This window comes from Eptatretus burgeri, chromosome 2 (assembly GCF_056783735.1).
Source record: "Eptatretus burgeri isolate ZD-2024b chromosome 2, Ebu_testis_v1, whole genome shotgun sequence".
Classification (NCBI taxonomy): domain Eukaryota; kingdom Metazoa; phylum Chordata; class Myxini; order Myxiniformes; family Myxinidae; genus Eptatretus; species Eptatretus burgeri.
Window position 1 is genome coordinate 31,184,720 of NC_140962.1, and position 20,863 is coordinate 31,205,582.

General features: G+C 43.3%; 1 protein-coding gene across 1 annotated transcript in view; it reads right to left on the minus strand.

Moving 5' to 3' along the window:
- Window positions 1-19,644, minus strand: part of LOC147031730 (neurobeachin-like protein 1) — a 246,793-nt gene extending 227,149 nt beyond the window's left edge. The window contains exons 1-2 of the mRNA XM_085866599.1: window positions 19,488-19,644; window positions 8,757-8,848 (exon numbers count right to left, since the gene is read on the minus strand). Coding sequence (XP_085722725.1) covers window positions 8,757-8,848; window positions 19,488-19,541 — 146 coding nt within the window. The 5' untranslated portion in view covers window positions 19,542-19,644. The remainder of the gene's footprint in view (window positions 1-8,756; window positions 8,849-19,487) is intronic.
- Between the last annotated feature and the right edge of the window lie 1,219 nt (window positions 19,645-20,863).

Below are 20,863 nucleotides of genomic sequence, written 5' to 3' on the forward strand. Positions count from 1 at the left end.
TAAAAATGACATACCTGAACTCTTATCTACGCCGAACCCTCCTCCTTCTGAATCTCGTTTCTCTCCTGAGAATTTCCTTTTGTATCCATCTTGTCTACCCGATGCATCCTCTCCTGCCCCTATATCTTCCCCAAACCAATGGTTTGTCCAAGTCTCTATCTTCGCCTTCAACTCTGCTGTTGGTGCCCAAACCCCCCCCCCCACGCCTTTCAATTGTTACTTTTGTCATATGACTTGCTACTAATGTGAGCCCTTCTACAACCATCGACTCTGTGTCAGAAAAAAAATAACTTGGTGTGGCACTTGCTTCCTGATACCCACTGCAGTAATGGGGTCTGATCTCGACATACGGTGCCTTCAGAAGTATTCACACCCTTCGACTTTTGTCACATTTTGTTGTTACAGCCTGCATTTAAAATTGATTAAACTTAATGTTTTTTGGCACTGATAGACACAAAATACCCCATAATGACAAAAGTGAAAACATGTTTTTAGAAATTTTTACACATTGATTAAAAATGAAAAGCTGAAATGTCTTGCATCAATAAGTACCCAACCCCTTTGCTATGACACTCCAAACTGAGCTCAGGTGCATCCAATTTCCTTTCATTGTCCTTAAGGTGTCTCTTCAACTTGATTGGAGTCAACCTGGGACAATTCAATTGATTGGACATGATTTAGAAAGAAACACACCTTTCTGTATAAGGTCCCACAGTTGACTGCATGTCAGAGCAGAAACTCCACCATGAAGTCCAAGAAACTGTCTGAAGAACTCCGAGAAAGAATTGTGAGATGGCATAGATCTGGGGAAGAGTATAAAACAATTTCTAGAGTGTTGAAAGTTCCCAAGAGCACAGTGAGCTCCATCATTAGGAAATGGAAAGAATATGGAACTATCCAGACTCTTCCTCGAGCTGGCCGTCCGACCAAACTGAGCAATCTGGCAAAAAGGACCTTGGTCAGGGAGGTGACCAAGAACCCAATGACCACTCTGACAGAACTACACAGTTCCTTGGCTGAGATGGAGAACCTGCCAGAAGGACAACAATTTCTAGAGCACTTCACAAATCGAGGCTTTCTGGGAGAGGGGCCAGAAAGAAGCCACTCCTGATAAAAAGGCAAATGACAGCATGCCTGGAGATTGCAAAAAGGCATGTGAAGTACTCTGAGAGCATGAGGCAAAAGATTCTCTGGTCTGATGAGACGCACATTGAACTCTTTGGCCTGAATGCAAAGCACTAAGTTTGGCGGAAACCGAGCACTGCTCATCACCCATCGAACACCATCCCTCCTGTGAAGCATGGTGGTGGCAGCATCATGCTGTGGGTATGCCATTAAATGACAGGGACTGGGAGACTTGTAAGTATAGAGGGATCGATGAATGGAGTCAAGTACATGCAAATCCTTAAGGAGAACTTACTTCAGTGTAAAAGACCTGAGACTGTGGTGACGATTTACATTTCAACATGACAATGACCCCAAGCACACAGCTAAACAAACACTGGAATAGCTTCAGGACAAAAATGTGAAAGTCCTTGAGTGGCCCAGCCAAAGCCCAGACTTGAATCCCATTGAGAATCTGTGGAAAGACTTGAAGATTGCTGTTCACCACAAATCACCATCCAACTTGACAGAGCTTGAGGAAATCTGCAAGGAAGAATCGGAGAAAATCCCCAAATCCAGATGTGAAAAGCTGATACAAACATACCCAAGAAAACTCAAACCTATATTCGCTGCCAAAGGCTCTTCGACAAAGTATTGCCTCAGGGGGTTGAATACTTATTGACTGACGCAAGACGTTTCAGCTTTTCACTTTACATTCGTTTGTAAACATTTCTAAAAACACGTTTTCACTTTGTCATTATGGGGTATTTTGTGTAGATCGATGACAAAAAAATTTAAATTTAATCCGTTTTAAATTCAGGCTGGAACACAACAAAATGTGATAAAAGTCAAGGGGTGTGAATACTTTCTGAAGGCAGTGTGTGTGTGTGTGTGTGTGCGCGTGCGCGTGTGCGTGTGCGTGTGCGCGTGTGCGTGTGCGTGTGCGCGTGTGCGTGTGCGTGTGCGTGTGCGTGTATATATTTGAGTTACTTTTAAGCAAAATTAACGACAGTCTCAGTCGCTGTAATGCAGGTGAGGGAGTATTGTCGGCCTGCAAGCAAATTCTGTAGTTACTTGCAGTGTACAAATAATGTGGTTAAAATTCAAATGTGAAAATCAAAAGTACATAATGATGTTAATTGGCAGTCCATCATCAAAACTTGAATGAACCATCACGAAACAAGAGACGTGGTGAAGATATTTTGAAAAAAAAACAGATTTTACAACATTATTTTTGTGCTGTCCTGTGGTCACAAGAATAGCAAATAAAAGTGAAGAATTAAAATTAAATTAAATAAAAAATATTTTTGATAGGCGATGTGCAAATAAACTCTCAGTGACCAAATATATAGTTTTGCACTGGTTTGTAAAACAACCAAAGGAAAGCTAAGCCCATCCCCCCACCCTCCACTTGGTGCCAAATAAAAAAAACATAAAGAAGGTGGAGAGAAGTAACCAGATGGCGTTTCACCTAATCACTCAACCATCCACTTCCTACAACCAGACGATAAAACCATAGTGCCTTTTGGGCTGTTTGTTTTGCACTGGCCTTGGAAAATGTATTGCAACAACATCGGCCTGGAGAAATCTGTTGACACAAATGTGTGAAGCAGTGCTTGCAGTGTGGGGGGGAGAGGAAAAGGAGAAGGTGTGGTATTTTGTTGCTGTGATACTTTCAGTTACCCTGTCAGAAACAAGACTCCAAGTGCTGGATGCTGCTTTTGCCTCTCACGACAATAACAGCTAAGAAACTAGAAAGACACTCGGTAGAGCGCATACCTCTGCCACGTAAATGCCTGATCCACGAGAACATATCGGGCCCAATATATTTTTGAAATATCATGCTCTCTATTGTTTTGGCCCTGTCTCTCAATGGTGAAGAATCACTTTAAAAATTAAACAATTGTGGTATCCAGATCCGGATTCAGATCTTCACCCAAATTGAATCAATTCGTCCTTGCCACACACCCAACCTGTCCGCCAAGTTTCATCCGAATTCGTCCACAACTGTTTGAGATATCCTGTTATATATCGGTTTAGTCCTATCTCTCAATGGTGAAGAATCACTTAAAAAATTATCAGATCCAGATTTGGATCTTCACCAAAATTGAATCAATTCTTCCTACTCACACACCCAACCTGTCGACCAAGTTTCATCTAAATATATCCAAAACTTTTTGAGAAATCGTGCTATATACATCATTTTTGGCCCTATCTTTCAATGGTGAAGAATCACTTAAAAAATTGAGTCGTCGGATCCGGATCTGGATCTTCACAAAAATCTAATCAGTTCATCCTCATCACAAATCGAACCCGTCCACAAACTTTCTTCCAGATCCGTCCACAACCTTTTGAGATACCCTGCACACAAACATACAGACAGACAGATAGACAGACAGACAAACAAAATAAACCAAGCGTATCTTGCCAAAAGGTGACCACGTGTGACTTCTTTAAGGTCACACTGAGGTGAACAGAGCTGCTATCCACCAGGAGCGACTCCTTGAGGAATATCTGCCTACGAGAGATTCCGATGAGAATCGTTCTACAGAGTAACCATGAAAAATACGCTTTTGCCTCATAACGTCACCAAATGACGTCATAATGTCTCAAGCTTGACATATCTAGAAAGCACTCATCGAGGTGTTCAATTTGAGGTACGACACGATATGGTTCCTCAAACTTGAAAATTTGACCTTGGGGTCAAATATGTTTGACCTGAGGCACTAACCATGAAGGTCAAGACCAATCGCCACCAAAAATTAATCAGCTGAGCGCCAGACCATGAACTATATTCCCATGAAGTTTGAAGACGATCCGATCAAAATTACTCAAAAAATAAGGGTTTCGTCGACTCCCCTGATTTGCGACAAAGTGGCCTTGACCTTTGACCTTGACCTTCAAATTTTTATGCGCTGAAAGGGACCTCTATCGGCCTCTGATATGCGAAGTTACAAAAATTTCCAATGATAACTGTGTTCTGCAGAGTGATTTATACGTGATTACAGACCAAAAAAAAAAAAAACAACAACAACAAAAAAAACATATGAAGGTCAAGGCCAATCGCCACCAAAAATTAATCAGCTGAGCACCAGACCATGAACTATATTCCCATGAAGTTTGAAGACGATCCGATCAAAATTACTCAAAAAATAAGGGTTTCGTCGACTCCCCTGATTTGCACCAAAGTGACCTTGACCTTTGACCTTGACCTTCAAAATTTTGTGCACTGAAAGGGACCTCCATAGGCCTCTGATATGCGAAGTTACAAAAATTTCCGATGATAACTGTGCTCTGCAGAATTTTTATACGTAATTACAGACAAACAAACAAACAAACAAACAAACAAACAAAAAAAAAAAAACATACAGGCTGACTAACATATCTTGCAAAAACTTCGTTTTGGCAAGATAAAAAAACAAAAAAATAAAAAAAAACATACAAGCTGACTAACACATCTTGCAAAAACATCGTTTTGGCAAGATAAAGACAGACAGAGAGGAGTGAAAACATAACCTCCTTCACCTTCAGTGGCGGAGGTAATCAAGAGGATGGATAACGAAAAAAAACATGCTTTATAATTAAACCAGAAAACAGACTGCACGAAGCAAAGGCCCAGGGAAGAAAATACCACAAGCGTGCTAATGTCACATTTTTTCCTGGAGACATACAAAGCAATTATTTCCAAATGGGGTTTTCAGAATGATGCAAAGGCTCCAAAACATTTTCGTTCAACTGTGACCCATGTTCTCAAAATAGCAGCAAAGGCATGTAGGTTTAATACTCGCCTTGGGCTAAGCATTCAATACCAATTCGGAAAGCACCGATTATACATGGAATTTACAAGAGCACATTTTAGAGACAAGTCAAAAAGTCACAGGAAAGATAATTATCATCTAATTTGATAAATGCATCTCTGTCTGCCACGAAAGAGAATTATCCAATGGCCGACCGTTCGGTGTTGAGGTGGACATTTAATTGTATCGAGTGCATGTAAAATATTAGGCAAATCCTGAAATTTTGTGCAATCACATCATCTACCCTGAGCACGTTACACGGGTAGGTAACTGACCTTCGTGAGCTATGAGCACAGACAGGCATGGCAAAAATATTTTGCTGTCATGAAAAAGATGGATAATAAAAATAAAATTCTCATATCTAATCTAATAAATAAATTTTTTCGTCTGTCTGTCTATATGTCTGTATGTTCGTGTTTTTTGCAAAGATCATGGAGCTGCCAACCACCACATTTGGCACACAGACCAAGTCCGACCCGGGGATTGTCCTCAGGGTATTTTCATCCACCACCTCAGCCTTTAAAGACTCCGAAGACCCCTAAGACTCCGTCCGTCCATGAAGCCGTCTGTGAAGCCATATAGACTACACGTCTATTAATTATGTACTTCTTTCATGTCCATTATAGATTTGGGGAGTGCTCTTTACGCTCCACGTATTTCGATTTACCTGCCGACTGCACCACGTGCCTTCTGGTTGAATGGTTTGCATTAGTGGGAACAATCGTCTAGGTGGCAGACGGATGGTTGTTCTTTGCAGATTATGCAGTTTTGCCTTGTGAGACATAATCCAGGGCAATGCTCATCATAACAGCCAGAAGGTGCGATTGATAATTATGTACTGTTTGAATGCGAGTTGCCACCTGCAACAAAGACTTCACCCGCAGCTTGATGGAGCACTTCTATCCCCTCCGGGCTGGCTCCCCTGCTGTACACATTGCTCAGTTTGATGGAGCACTTCTCTCCCCTCCGGGCTGGCTCCCCTGCCTTACACATTGCTCAGCTTGATGGAGCACTTCTCTCCCCTCCAGGCTGGCTCCCCTGCCTTACACATTGCTCAGCTTGATGGAGCACTTCTCTCCCCTCCAGCCTGGCTCCCCTGCCTTACACATTGCTCAGCTTGATGGAGCACTTCTCTCCCCTCCGGGCTGGCTCCCCTGCCTTACACATTGCTCAGTTTGATGCCATGGAAACCAAGGACTTCAAGATCAATGAAATTTCCCACAATGACGCTGAGTATAAGAGCCATCATTTTTGCCTTCACCAACAGATCAGTGGTCTCTCTGTCTTCTTCTGCCTCCTTTCTGGTCTTGTACCCTCTGCCCACTCCATGCTTTGTCACCCCAAGTCACCCATGCTTTGTCACCCCTTTGTCACCTTTGTCATGTTGCAGGGCATAAGCTGTCCACCAGCAGGCCCCTTCTATTAAAACTCCCAAAATCCATAATTACTGCTCACCTCGCCTCACTTGTTCCTCTTCCCATCACCACCCGTAGAACCAACTTCTACATTCTCTTCACGCTCTTTCTTCCCGCCAGGTTTTTAAAACAGCTGCTCACCAACATCTCAGATCATACCTCATTCAAAACCATGATCATCCAAAACGCTGGGCGGCGTTCGTCTCCGGACGCATCTGGGCGGCGTTCGTCTCCGGGTGCTATTTGTAGTACGACAAGTAGAAAATGGATTTCAGACATTATTTTGTTTCCATCTTCAATGTCATTCCATGCAGAATCATTTTGATGAGACAGTGTGAATCGTAATTGATGCTCCACCACACGTCTGCCTTCTCTTCCTCTCACCTCTCGCTGCCTTCCGTTCTCCCTCCCCTCTCCTCTCCTCTCTTTCCTCCTCCCTCCTCCTCCTCTTTCCTCCTCCCTCCTCACTCCTCATCTCTTTCCTCCTCCCTCCTCACTCCTCATTTTCCATCCTCTCTTTCCTCCTCCCTCCTCACTCCTCTTCCCCCCCTCCCTCCCACCCCTCAATGTCTCAGTGTTCCCGTCAGCGAAGCGATGGGTGGTGCGGTGTTAATTAGCTCAGGAGTAAGAATAAGTTCCACCAGTATGTAATCGCCCCCTTGTGACTTTTCCCTTTATTTTTACATTTCAAGATCGGCAATAAAGTTGGGGAAACATGTCCCTAAAACAACTACAAGCAAACGTGCTGAGCAGGCAGAAGCCCCGCCTCCAAGGGTGACGGCGGGTGAAGTCACGCCCCCGAGACTGATGACTTGATGGGCGTGACGTCAGAGGCTGGCCAGGCATGCCGAGCGGGCAGAGGCCACGCCTTCCCAGGTTTTCGTGCGAGCAAGCCACGCCCGAGAGGAGGAAACGGTGGTTTGGGGTGATGTCAATCAGAGGAGAGTGGAGTTCGGAGGAGGAACGGTTGAGTACGCACGCAGTCGAGAAAGAACATAGTTCGGAGATGGCCTGTAAGAACTGGGCTTTATGGCTGGCTTTCCTTGGATGCACGAAGAGGTCGGCACGATTCTTGTATTTGTGTTGAGGCAATTTGGCCCACGTGGTGAAGCAGGATGCTGGCTTTTGGCTCTTGGTTGGGTCGTGAGGAACGGACCCTGAGCCTTGTTTATGTCAAATAGCGAGTCGGTGAGGACGATCGACGCACGAAGCAGCTGCACTGGGTCTCTGAGCCTTGGTGTTGAGTACCGCTTGCGGATTGCCTTGCGTACGTTTGTCCTGCTACGAGAGCTTGGCGCCATTTTGTGCGCGTCTGCAGGTGCTGGTGGAAGCGCCTCAATTCCAACTTCCACAAAGACAAGCTCTGGGCCAAGCAAAGTACAAGAATAAAGGAAGGGTTTTATCTTTATTTTGTTTCCCTTTGTCTGTATTCAAATCCGTGTGCAGAGGCGCCACGACTTAGACTGTTATTATCATTACCTTTTGATTATTGACCTTTGTAAATTTTCCTTAAATGTGTTAATTTTAAGTAACTGTATCCGTGTATTTGTAGTGGGGTTCAAGTATAAACCTCCCCTGTACATCCATTACTGTGCTGTGCTCCTCCGTCCCTCCGCCATTGCACCCTTTTCCTGCGCGTGCGCATTAATCTCCGAGAGTTTTGGCTGTAGGCCTCCAAGGGAGAAGTTCGGCCGTCCAGAGGATAGCGGTGTTAACCACCCATCGCCACAATTTGGGGTCGGGGGAGTTTAACCTGGGCCGGCCACCCCCACGACAATATACTGTTGACAGCATGCAGGATGATGACAAATCTTTACATCGTTTAAAAGAACAATCAGAGAATCCACGCAAGTGAAATTCACTGCACATATATGTGAAACATAAATTTGGGTTCCAAACATCATGAGCTTATGCCTGGTGTTGGCTCACTGGCTAGGGTGGCGAGCTTTGGATCCTAGGGTCCCGAATTCAAATCCAGATCAGCCGTTGAATTAATACCAGGTGGGGTTAACTTGGCCTGTCATCCTTCCGAGGTCGGCAAAATGAGTGCCCAGCTTGCTGGTATACTGTGTCGGAGTGGTGACCCGTCCAGGATTGTGCCCAATAGCCAAGGAGACTGCTTCAGCAGCACCAACGCTCTGAACAGAGTATGGTCCCGATCTCCTCCTCTCATCATGAGCTTAATGCTTCGATGGGAATGCCAAACAATTCCAGTCACAACAAATGAAAACCACATGTATTAAACCCATTAATATCTTACGATACATTTTTGGGCAAAATTAAACTCTTTCAACCACTTAATTGGATCAAAATATTTCGGTGAAGTTTTTTTTTTTGCTTTCATTTTTAGCATGTGAAAAATACTAGGCGTGTTGCAAGTAGCATAGGTCATGCTTGCCGGGTGCCATGGACGCCCGTTCGAGCTATTATCATCACTCACCGGCTGGAGTGGATATCTGGGCTCAATGTCACGCCTTGCTCATGTGTGCTGATAAAGATATCCAGCCACTGTCTGAGGTAAGACTGGTTTTTCTGTGAAACAAATGTAAAAAAAAACAAAACAATAAATGCAGCATCACCAACATAAAACAACGACAACGTGAATGGTGTTTATTGCAAGATGAACTAGAACAGCACTCAGTAGAGCGCATACCACCGCCAGGCTGAACAGTCTACGTTGTGTATCCAACTGACAGGCCGGATATGCATCCATACCTTAACCAAAATCTAATCGGCTTGGTCTTGTCACCTACCTAACTCATCCACCAATGCTTGTTATAACTCGTCCACAAGTTTTTGAAATATCGTGCTCTACAGTGTATCGTTTTTGGTCCTATCTCTCAATTGTGAAGAACCACTTCAAAAACTTCCAGCATCCAGATCAGGTAATTCACCAAAATCTAATCAATTCATCCTTGTCACACAATCCACCTGTCCACCAAGTTTCATCCGAATCCTGAAACAATGTTTTGAAATATCATGCTATATATAGTTATTGACCCCAATGCTCAATCACTTGCAAAAAGATTAAAGAAAAGATCTCGTATCTGGATCTCCACCAAAATCGAAATCAATTTGTCCTCGTCAAACACCCAGCATGTCCACCAAGTTTCATCCAAATCTGTCCATAACTTTTTGAGATATCCTGCTCACAGACAGACAGACACACAGAGGTGAAAACAACCTCCGTCCACCTTCGGTAGTGGAGGTAATAAAACCAGAGCGAAGTCAATGGCGCGCCATCACAAATCCCCACGCTTCCCACCTAAAGAAAAGTTGAAAGATGGCAAAAAGTTCCTTGACAATGAAATAAAGTGGAGAGGATGAAAGTTCTGATGAACAGATTTGTGATGAGATGGTTGGGAGTGCCATGAGTACCAAAAGTACAATCTTTATTTCTTTTTTAATAAACAGGACAGAAAGCTTTAGTTTTCATTGACCGCTGTGACAGAGGAGTTAAAGGGGGCAAAGGTTTGACAGTGGAACATGTTGAGGGATTCATGTTATCAGATGGTGAGAAATGGGTTCCTGGAGCAGAACGTTTATCAGAAGTGAAAGGTGAGAGGAGACGTAGATGAGATGGAAGAAAGGTTGCAGCAAAAGGAGCCGATGGTAAGGGTGAAACACGGGAGACAAAAGGTTTGGTTTGCTAAGCTTATGCTGTGGGGAGAGGCAGCGGCAGAGGAGAGAATAGGCATCATATATCCAAAGAACTATGATGGTGGTGAGGGAGATGAGAAGGAAAGAAGAACAAAGGTTTGTGAAGGCATTGGGATCGGTGCAACAGGGGGTGGAAGGCAAGGACACTAAAGCGGCAAGAGATCTAGGAGAAAGAACTGGTGGTGCTGATCATTCTGTTGCGGGATACTTATCATGTTGTTTCCACCCTGATAAACTTGAGGAAGTGGGATTTGAGGGTTGAAAGGGTGTACGATTCGTGTGGAGGTCAAAGGTGCAGGTCCCGCAACATAAACAGCAGGGAAGTGCAGGTAGCACGATTGTCAGGTACTGGAGGAGATAAGGTGGAACAAGGTAATGGAACGGAAAGAAAGGTACGTAGAGAAAGGGGAGTGTAAGGGTGTGGTTAAATTTGCTTGGGAGGGCCAGGCTGGAAGAGGTGGGAGTAAGACGAGGGAAGGGGTGTGTTGGTGACAGCCAGGAATTGATACGGTGTCAAAGCAAGAGCGACATTTGGAATTCACATAAAACATCTGTGTAACACGTTTGCAACCGATATTGTCATTTGGTCTGGTTCAACAAGGCGAGTGATATTGGGGACTAGTCAGTGCAATGGGAGGAGAATGTGGAGGAAGCACATGAGATGAAGATGGAAGGGTATAGCGAGTTGTACACCGAGTGGAGGGAGAAAGGTCGGCACCATCAGTGCATGTCATTTGAGGTGGTGTGCAGAAGTTATGGTGGCAAATCCTCTTATGCCTTTCTGTTTAAAACTCAGGGGTTTGAGAGAGTGAGGAGGAAGTTATGTGAGGAAGTGGCACAAGTTGCAGTAAGAGGGTCAACATTCATTTAGACAAAGCCTATTGAAGCAGGGTGAGTGGTGTAATAAAGAAAGCAATGAGGTGTGGTGGTTGGTTTAGTCACCGTTGGTGCATGCATGTATGAGGGGGGGGGGTGGTCAGTGAAATGAAGCAGTGATTGTGTGTGGGGGTGGGAGGGGAGGTAGGGTGGGTGTGGGGGGAGGGAATATGAATGTGTTTACATTCTTCAGATATAGACAAAAAAATTATTATACTGTTTAGCTTGTGTGGATGGGAAGAGGCTTGTGATATGGGAATAACTGTGTCCATGTACAGGATTGTGCATGTTTGATGTGTCGTAACCAACGTTTACTTATTAGCTGTTAGTTTTGTGCAATAGTTTATGAGCCTAGATTCCTGGTGCAGCAAGTTGTAGGAAGATGGCCAAAGTGAGCTGCGGACAAAGTTTGTGGTAAGACTCTTGGTGGGAGTTCCTCAATTTATTTTGTGTTCTCACTGGCTGCGAGTGGCGTATTTGTGGGTCTGGATGGGAATACTACATCCATGTACATATATTTGGCCACATGTCCATCTCAATGGAGTCGAACGAGTTTAAGGGACTGATGATGCTGAGGTCCATGAATTGATGACCGATGCCAGCGAGGCATTAGTGCTTCGTGTATGTATGTATGTATGTATGTATATGTAATTGATGATGATTGGGTGGGAGGGGGGGTGCTTTTTGCTTGAGGTTTGAGAAACATTCTTCAATTCACACATTACACCAGCACGTAAGTATAAATGGTTGTGTGGGAATAAAAGCAGCCACGCGTGTCTTTCAGCATGAGGAAGTCCATTGGGAAGCGAATGAAACGTCGTCTGAGACTATGTCTGCTCTCCGCTGTTTATTAAAAAATATTTGCAGAATAGATCTCAGAAGGAATATTGGTTGGATGCACCTTGTTTGTGTGACACACACACACACACACACACACACACACACACACACACACACACACACACACACACACACACACACACACACACACACACACACACACACACACACACACACACACACACACACACACACACACACACACACACACACACACACACCGCATGTCAGCACTCGTCATTGGGTGAACTTTGACCTCTAAATACCAAGCAAACCTACTATTCTTGATAGAAGACTGCAAGTGCACTAACTAATGTCATTTTTAATCACACGAATGTGGTGGATAACTGAATGGTTCAGGTCAAACAACCTCAAGAACCATGTCAAATGTCCAACTGCCTTTGTAGTCGGGGTTTTGAGATGCATTCGGTGTGGTATTGCAAGGTTACCCTATCGCATTTCCGCCGGCTTCGTCCAAGTTCCTGTCCCAAGCATGATCATTCGCGATTGCATCACAAAGTCATACTTTACAAAATTCAGCAAATAGTGCTGTAAGATGCTTCGCCTTTTACTCCATTTGAATACATTTCCAACACCAAGTCAGTGTTAGTATTACCATGCAACCCCTGGGAAAAGGGTTGCAGAAATATGAGGTTTTTTTTGTTGTTTTATTTTTAAAGTAACGAGTCATGTCGTAGATTTAATAAATGTAATTCAACAGAAGTTATCAAATCGAGGTCACAAGTTTGATTAAATACACAAGGAAATTGAGACAGGAAGGAGGTCGTCACTCGACCCATCAAGCCCGTGTCATCTCCACACTTCCAACAAGCTGGAGACAGAACACTATCCACCCAAACTTTCTGATTTGTTTATCTTTCTAACCACACAAAATATAACAAGCGTGCCATCGCAAATCCCCCACTTGAACCAAAGTTGAAAGATGGCATAAAGTTCCCCCAGAATTTACCTCATATCAAATTGTGAGTTTGATCAACAATCTTCTGTTTTCACCCTCGTGGACCCTAAGTACCCACCCCCTGGGGAATGAGCTGGGGTGAAGTCCAAAAAATCGTTACATATTTCATGCATCCCCATAGTTGAGTGCGTGTGCAAAGTTTCATTTTAAAAATGTTTAAATTGTGCCCATAATTGCATTTTTTGGAAATTGACTGTTTGACCCCACCACAGGGCCCCAGTGGGGAGGGTCAAAATGATAGTACTCTTGCATCTTCTTGCCATGTGATGATCATAACTACCGAGTTTGGTGAATTTCTGCAAAACAGTTTGGGAGGAGATAGCGTGACAGACAGACAGACAGACAGACAGACATACAGACAATTACTCCCGTTTTGTTTTTCTTAATCGTGGGGATAATTATCGACTGTCCCCCTCTGCTACCACATTCCCTGCAAGTCCATTTCATGCGTTGACAACTCGATACAAAATACCCCAAAGCTGCTGTTTACCTCTGTTCGAACACTCCTATTTTTCAATCTCTAACTGTGCCCACAGGTAATGTAACTCTCAACCTTAGTTAAAAAAAATAAAAATAATAACTGTCCTGCCTCTATTTCATTGATACCTTTCGATATCTGAAATATATGTATCAGATCCCCTCATAATCACCTTCTTTCTAATGTAAAAACAATCCTGTCGCTTTCAGTTGCTGTTCGCAGCTTATTCTATCTAAGCTCTCTGCTAAACCCTCAATAGTATGTGTGTCCTCCTTCAGATGTGGAAGCCAAAACTGTACACGATATTCGAGGTGAGGCTTAGTGCAAATCCCGACAGTGCAAACACTACCTCTTTTGATATATAATTTATCCCCCTGTGAATACAACCGAAAAACCTGTTTGCTTTACCCACAGCTGCCTGGCACCATGCTGTCTTACTTACCGCCCCGTTCCCACCCCCACATCTATTACCACCCCCAGATCCTTTTCCTGTGTAACATGCCCCAAAACTGCCCCTCACATTATGCAATCCCTACCTATCCTCAGCACCTTGCACTTCTTAATGTTAAACTACATCTGCCAATCCTTTGCCCAATGTATCAAAAGTATCTGAACATTCCTCAATCTGATCACCACCCTCTCTGCTATCTACATACCTTACCTCCAGGCTTTGTGTCATCTACAAATTTGGAAAGGTGTCCGAGTAGCGATCCCTGACGTACCCCAATGTTTACAACCTCCCGGTGAATACGATCTAATGAAGGTGGGCCACTGGCCTCAGAAATTACATTAAAACACATTCGAACACTGAAATACAACAACATTTTAAAAAATAAATTAATTAATAAAAATCTTCACCACTTTTGTGTTCTCACCATGAATTGCCCTGGAAATATGATCATGTATGTTGAGAGTTGTACTCATGTGTGCAATAGATACAATTACCTTAACTGAATGGATTCTTTAACAAAGAAAAACCAAAACAGAATTAATAATGGGTAACAGGAAAGTGTGGAAAAGGTAGATTTTCTTATACACCTTCACACCATTAAATGAAGAAGACCTGTTCAATTGACGGCTCGACATCAGGAGAACATCAAAACACGGATCTTAACAAAACCTCTTCTGACTTGAAGTTTAACATTTGAGAAGGAACCCAGCGGATAAGGTACGAACATAAATCATCGAAACAAGTGATCAAAATGTTGATAAACTGGGCCTAGGCGATTACAAGAACATCAAATTTTTAAAAACCGATTAAAATAATAATAATAATAATAATAATAATAATAATTAAAACTGGTAAACCAGTAATCCCGGGTTTCAAGGCGTGCCTCCATTTTAACAAATTTCAACACCATCACCCTGTCACATGATATGGGTTTTCCGAGTTAGAAAGTTAGTTCAAGTCTGCAATGTGGCCCAGCTTCGGGGTCCCTCATGTTATCTCAATGAAGGATTGAAAAGCCCAGAGCAATACATGATAGAGAAAGAAACTTCACATTGGACAAATCGAGGCTGGACAAATTTTCAAGTCTCCAAAAAAGTCCAAGAACTCCACATTTGCATATTAATGTAAATGGCAAACTTGTAGAACGTTAAAATATCTTCCAGAATATGTGGTCACTTTTTGTCTATCTTCTTTGGTTTTCATTTTACGACATGTCAAAAATGGGTGATTTTCAACTTTGGGGGGCTCTGGGGCCTCACTGGGGTAAAATACAGACATAGCGTAAACATATTTGGAGTCCTCTCTTCAAGGCCTATCAGAATCTGTCATTAAATTTTTTCAACTCTCATTTGCATATTTAATGAGGCGAATCGGCATCATTTTAATCATATAAATTATGCAACGATTTCGACGAAATTAACAAGTTAACATTCCAATGGAACCTCGCAAATGTGTGCAAAAGTTTGAGGCTATCGTGTTATCCCTTCTGGAGAAGAAGATGTTTTTAGGTTTTGAAGAAAATCCAATATGGCCACCATACCACGTGACCTACGTCATCAAAATTTTCGAAGTATAAACTTCAGGTGGAGAGTAATTAAATTGATAAGTTTCATTGAATTTCATCCAAGCGTTGTTTTTATTTTATGACATTTCAAAAATGGGTCATTTTCAACTTTGGGGGCCGCTGGGGGCTCATTGGGGTCAAATACAGACATAGTATAAATATATTGGGAGTCCCCTGTTTATGTACTATCTAAATTTGTCATTAAATTTTTTCAACTCTCATTTGCATATTTTGCATATTTAATGAGGCGAATCGGCATCATTTAAAATCATATAAATTAAATAACGATTTCGACCAAATTAACAAATTCACATTAGCATGGAACTTAGCAAATGTGTGCAAAAGTTTGAGGCTGTCGTATTACTCCTTCTGGAGAAGAAGATGTTTTTAGGTTTTGGAGAAAATCCAATATGGCCGCCAGACCACGTGACCTACGTCATCAAAATTTTCAAAGTATAAACTTCAGGTGGAGAGTTAATAAATGGATAAGTTTCATTGAATTTCATCCAAGCGTTGTTTTTATTTTATGACATTTAAAAAATGGGTCATTTTCAACTTTGGGGGGCTCTGGGGGCTCACTGGGGTCAAATACAGACATAGTATAAATATATTGGGAGTCCCCTGTTTATGTGCTATCTAAATTTGTCATTAAATTTTTTCAACTCTCATTTGCATATTTTTCATATTTAATGAGGCAAATCGGCATCATGTTAAATCATATAAATTATGTAACGATTTCGACCAAATTAACAAATTAACATTAACATCGAACTTAGCAAATGTGTGCAAAAGATTGAGGCTGTCAGATTATCCCTTCTGGAGAAGAAGATGTTTTTAGGTTTTGGATAAAATCCAATATGGCCGCCATACCACGTGACCTACGTCATCAAATGTTTCATCGTATAAACTTCAGGTGGTGAGTAATAATCCTGTAAAGTTTCGTTGAATTTCATCCGACAGTTTTCCCTCCAGATCCGCCACAAAATCGGTCAGTAGAACATAAAAATGCCGTTAATAATAATAATACTAACGAATTCAATAGGGCTTCAGCCATGCTTGAAGCCCTAATAATAATAATCAACAAGTGCTATAAAATGCTCTTCGGTAGTAAAAGAAAACGTTATCCTCGAGATAAAACGGTAAATTGTGGAAAACGATCCATTTTCTTTGCTGGAACAAGCTTGGCATGATGTCCCTTGTTGCTACAAATTTAGCCATTGATGCAGTTATCTCCACAGAGTGGTAGCTAGTCGTAGAGCACAGCGAGAGAGGGGTCGTTGCAAGACAGTACCACGGACAACTGCTCAAAACGGGCAACTCTGAAACGCTTACATCAACATATTTTGCAGACGCGCCACGTACCCACGCAGCCAACGTTTTAACACAACTCGAGGCTAGTTGGACGAGCAGAGCTCGTTTCCTCGTTCGTTTGAAACAGCAAATTTGTGACCGAACAGCTCACAATCACGGGGACGTTAACCATTTTTCATGAGAGTTGTGAGGACAAACATTTAATCAACCAGATTAGAAAAGCCCAAATAAACTTCACTTTTCTGAAATCCGATGTACCATTCTCTGGGTTTCAAAGCGTTGGTTCTGCCGAAGCATTTTCGAGGCCAGGGCCATACTGGGCAGTTTGTCATCCTTCTCCCAGCAGTAGTTAGGGCAGGAACACTGAATTTGTTCAGGGTACCGGCGATAAGTCACCCACTCTTCGTGAAAGATACCGTGGGATATTTTACGTCCATCAAATGTGATGCCCAGTTTTAATGTCCGTCCGAGGGACGGCACACAAATTGATGAATCACCCAACCTGTGGAACACCGGGATGACAGTTTATACCTGAGTCTGGATTCGAACCCAGGCTCAACAGCTTAGAGGAGAGTATGCGTACCTACCTACCTCCAGGTATTTGTCATCCTGTCAGCCCTCACATTTTTATATGGACTTCATGTATCGATGTCCAAGTGTTTTCTCTGATGCACTCAACGTTTTTTTGGTTTTTTTTTCCCCCAGGGCCAAAATTTTTAGAGCAGGTCATTATAAATAACCTTACACGTGTATCAGCAACAACATTATAAAATCATGGGGAAAATGTGCATCAACTGCCATGGCCACAGCATCAAAGACGATTCATACAAGTTGTAGTGTCATGAGCACTTCTGTCTGAAAATATATCCTTTAGGGGCGTTTTGAATTCTGTCCTTCACTTAAATGACGTGAGAGGAATGTCACACAACACAAAGGTAACAAAGGTGCTTATGAAAGCACAAAAAACCAAGGGATAATACAACACAGGCGTTTCTCCAGTTTCTGGAACTTGAACAGTTTTTCCAGTTTTTCCAGATAATACAACACAGTTTCCAGTTGATTTCCAAGTCGAATCAACAAAGTTGCTTTCTACAAGTCTTTCCTGTAGCGAAAAAAGCAAAAACAAAGACAAGATGTTTAAAAATGGCAGAACACTGAAAAATTGACAAAACACCCTGAAACTCGAACTTATTCTGTAACTCGTCATAGCAAAGCCATGTACCAAGGTTCAGTTGAATATGTTAAAGGGTGTGGGAGTGGGGGACAAAAAGTCTGAAAAACCACAGGTGGGACGGATGGACAGACAGACAGACAGACAGACAGATGGACAAACGGAGGGAAACCCCATTGTCCCCTGCGGTGAAACCGTAGGCGACTAATAATGGAAGAGGAAAATGGATGCAAAAACCATGAAAAGCTTTCTCACACATACCGATACCCTTCATCGACATATCAATATAGCTCTACTCTACTACACTTGACTCCCCCCCCCCCCCCCAAATCACAGGATAGCAAAAAGATTATGGACTCCCTTTAAAATGACTAATTTGGGTTTCACTCCCAACTCGACCAGATACTGCGATTGCGGTGTTACAGAGGCAGGGCCGGGTGATGTGTAAATGAGTATGCCAGGCTTCAGGAGAACTTAAACCCGGGTTTCTCCATGTGCAAGCCTTCACTCGGAGGTATCAGTGATGCAAAAGTAGATTTTAAAAAAGTACTACATTCCATGCTGCAACAATGGCAAAATTCCAATTTTGGGTGTTCAACACAGGAAAAGTATGACCTTGAACGAAAGTGAACCTGAAGTCATGACCTCTCCCCATGGCACGGAACCAGAACCCCTAACCAAAGCACACCAACTCAAACCCGACCACAACACCTCCTCTCCCCCTTCACCCCCCCCTCCCCCATGCACGACCCTGCAACATCCCATCCTCTCCCCCTCCAAACCCCCACCTCACACAACACCTCCTGTCCTCCTTCACCCCCTCCCCCATGCACCACCCTGCAACATCCTGTCCTCTCCCCCTCCAACCCCCACCTCACACACCACAACACCTCCTCTCCCCCTTCACCCCCTCCCCCATGCATGACCTTGCAACATCCCATCCTCTCCCCCTCCAAACCCCCACCTCACACGCCACCCTGCCACAACACCTCCTCTCCCCCTTCACCCCCTCCCCCATGCACGACCCTGCAACATCCCATCCTCACACACCACCTCACACCCCCACCACACACCTCACACACCACCTCCTCTCCCTCTTCACCCCCCACCCCCACCCCACCCATCAACCCCCACCTCACACACCACCTCCTCTCCCTCTTCACCCCCCACCCCCACCCCATGCATGACCCTGCAACATCCCATCCTCTCCCCCTCCAAACCCCCACCTCACACAACACCTCCTGTCCTCCTTCACCCCCTCCCCCATGCACCACCCTGCAACATCCTGTCCTCTCCCCTCCAACCCCCCACACCACCCTGCCACAACCCCTCCTCTCCCCCTTCACTCACGCCCCCCACCCATGCACCACCCTGTTACAATGCATCCTCTCCCCCCACACACACACCACCCTGCCACAACCCCTTCTCTCCAATCCCCCCACGCACTACCTTTCCACAACACCTCTCCCGCTCCCTCCATGCACCATCTTCCCACAATACCTCCTCTCCCCCTTCACCACCCTGCTACAACCCCTCTTTTCAACCCCACGCACCATTCTTACCAAGACCCCTCCCTCACGATTCGTCGCAACTCCTCCTCCTCACCCTCCTCCTCCTCCTCCTCCTGATCTTCGTCGCAACTCCTCCCAAATGTTGCACAACCGCACAATTTATCAGCCTCTCCACAATTCATCTCCTCTTTCCCCTACCCAACACCCCCCCCCCCCAATGTTCTTCACTAAATTGTTTTTCCCCTCCGATCCAAAATTAAAAAAAAGCAACAAGTCATAACTAAACCGCCATCAAATAAAATCGTCCTTCAGTACATCATGCATATTTACCTTCGTGCAAAAGAGCATCCAGAGTTCGTACAGACGCTCTTGTGAGGCCATCATGGACTTGGGTTTATTTTCCTCTCATGTCGGAATAGCCGCCCAGTGCGAACCGAGAACCAAACACGAAACCCACGCCCCGTCGTCCTCCCACTTCCGGGTGTGATCCGCGACCCCTGTCAAACGCGTGCTCCCATTGGCTGAATCACTGAGCGTGGTCGTGGTCGTGTTATTCAGTGATGTGATTGGCCGGACGTTTGTTTATCATTGTTGTGGCAATTTTACACAAATATACGGCGGAACATATTATTTCTTGTTACGTCCGTGTATTTTTTCATCATGTTGAAATTAATCTTATGATATATATATATATATATATATATATATATATATATATATATATATATATATATATATTGCAATGGCAGATGTATGTATTTCTATTTTCATGAACAACACAACGTCTGCAGCAGAAAGAAACAAATAAATAACAAATAATTCGAAATGTCTGCTGGATCTGGATCATTGCAGCCATCGTTCTCTATGTAGATGTAATTATCCGCTGTGTTTATTCAACGTTTCGTAACCGAAAGGGAATCACGAAAAAAAATGACCAGAAAAATAGACAAATCAGACCAACACTTGATTCAAGCATTTTTCCTCCTCACATTTTTTTTTCTTAAAAGTCCTTTGTTAAACATAAACTTATTGTATTCATGTCACAAATATATTCCTGTCATAATGTTCAAGTTCAGTGGTAATTTTCGCTCACGGAACAGCAGCAATGAAACTCCGTTGGCACGGATATAGCCGTGATGCTACTGCGGATTACACCGTCAGGGATTACAACGCCGCTCGAAATTCGTACACATCTCGGACTAGATTTAAACAATACGGTCACGAGAGTCAGTTCACTTTTGTGTTCTTCGATGCAGATACTGTAATTATTTGCAACAAATGGTTTTTTTGTTTTGTGTTTTTTACACAAGTGTCTTTCTCTGTTCGTATTCCCGTCCTTTTGAGCTCACCTGGAACTTCCTCATCTTCCTCCTACTATTCTTCTTCTTCTTCTTCTTCTTATTCTTCTTCTTCTTCTTCATTCTTCTTCATTCTTCTTCTTCTTCTTCTTCTTCTTCTTCTTCTTCATTCTTCTTCTTCTTCTTCTTCTTCTTCATTCTTCTTCTTCTTCTTCTTCATTCTTCTTCTTCTTCTTCTTCTTCTTCTTATTCTTCTTCTTCTTCTTCTTCTTCTTCATTCTTCTTCTTCTTCTTCTTCTTCATTCTTCTTCTTCTTCTTCTTCATTCTTCTTCTTCTTCTTCTTCTTCATTCTTCTTCTTCATTCTTCTTCTTCTTCTTCTTCTTCTTCTTCATTCTTCTTCTTCTTC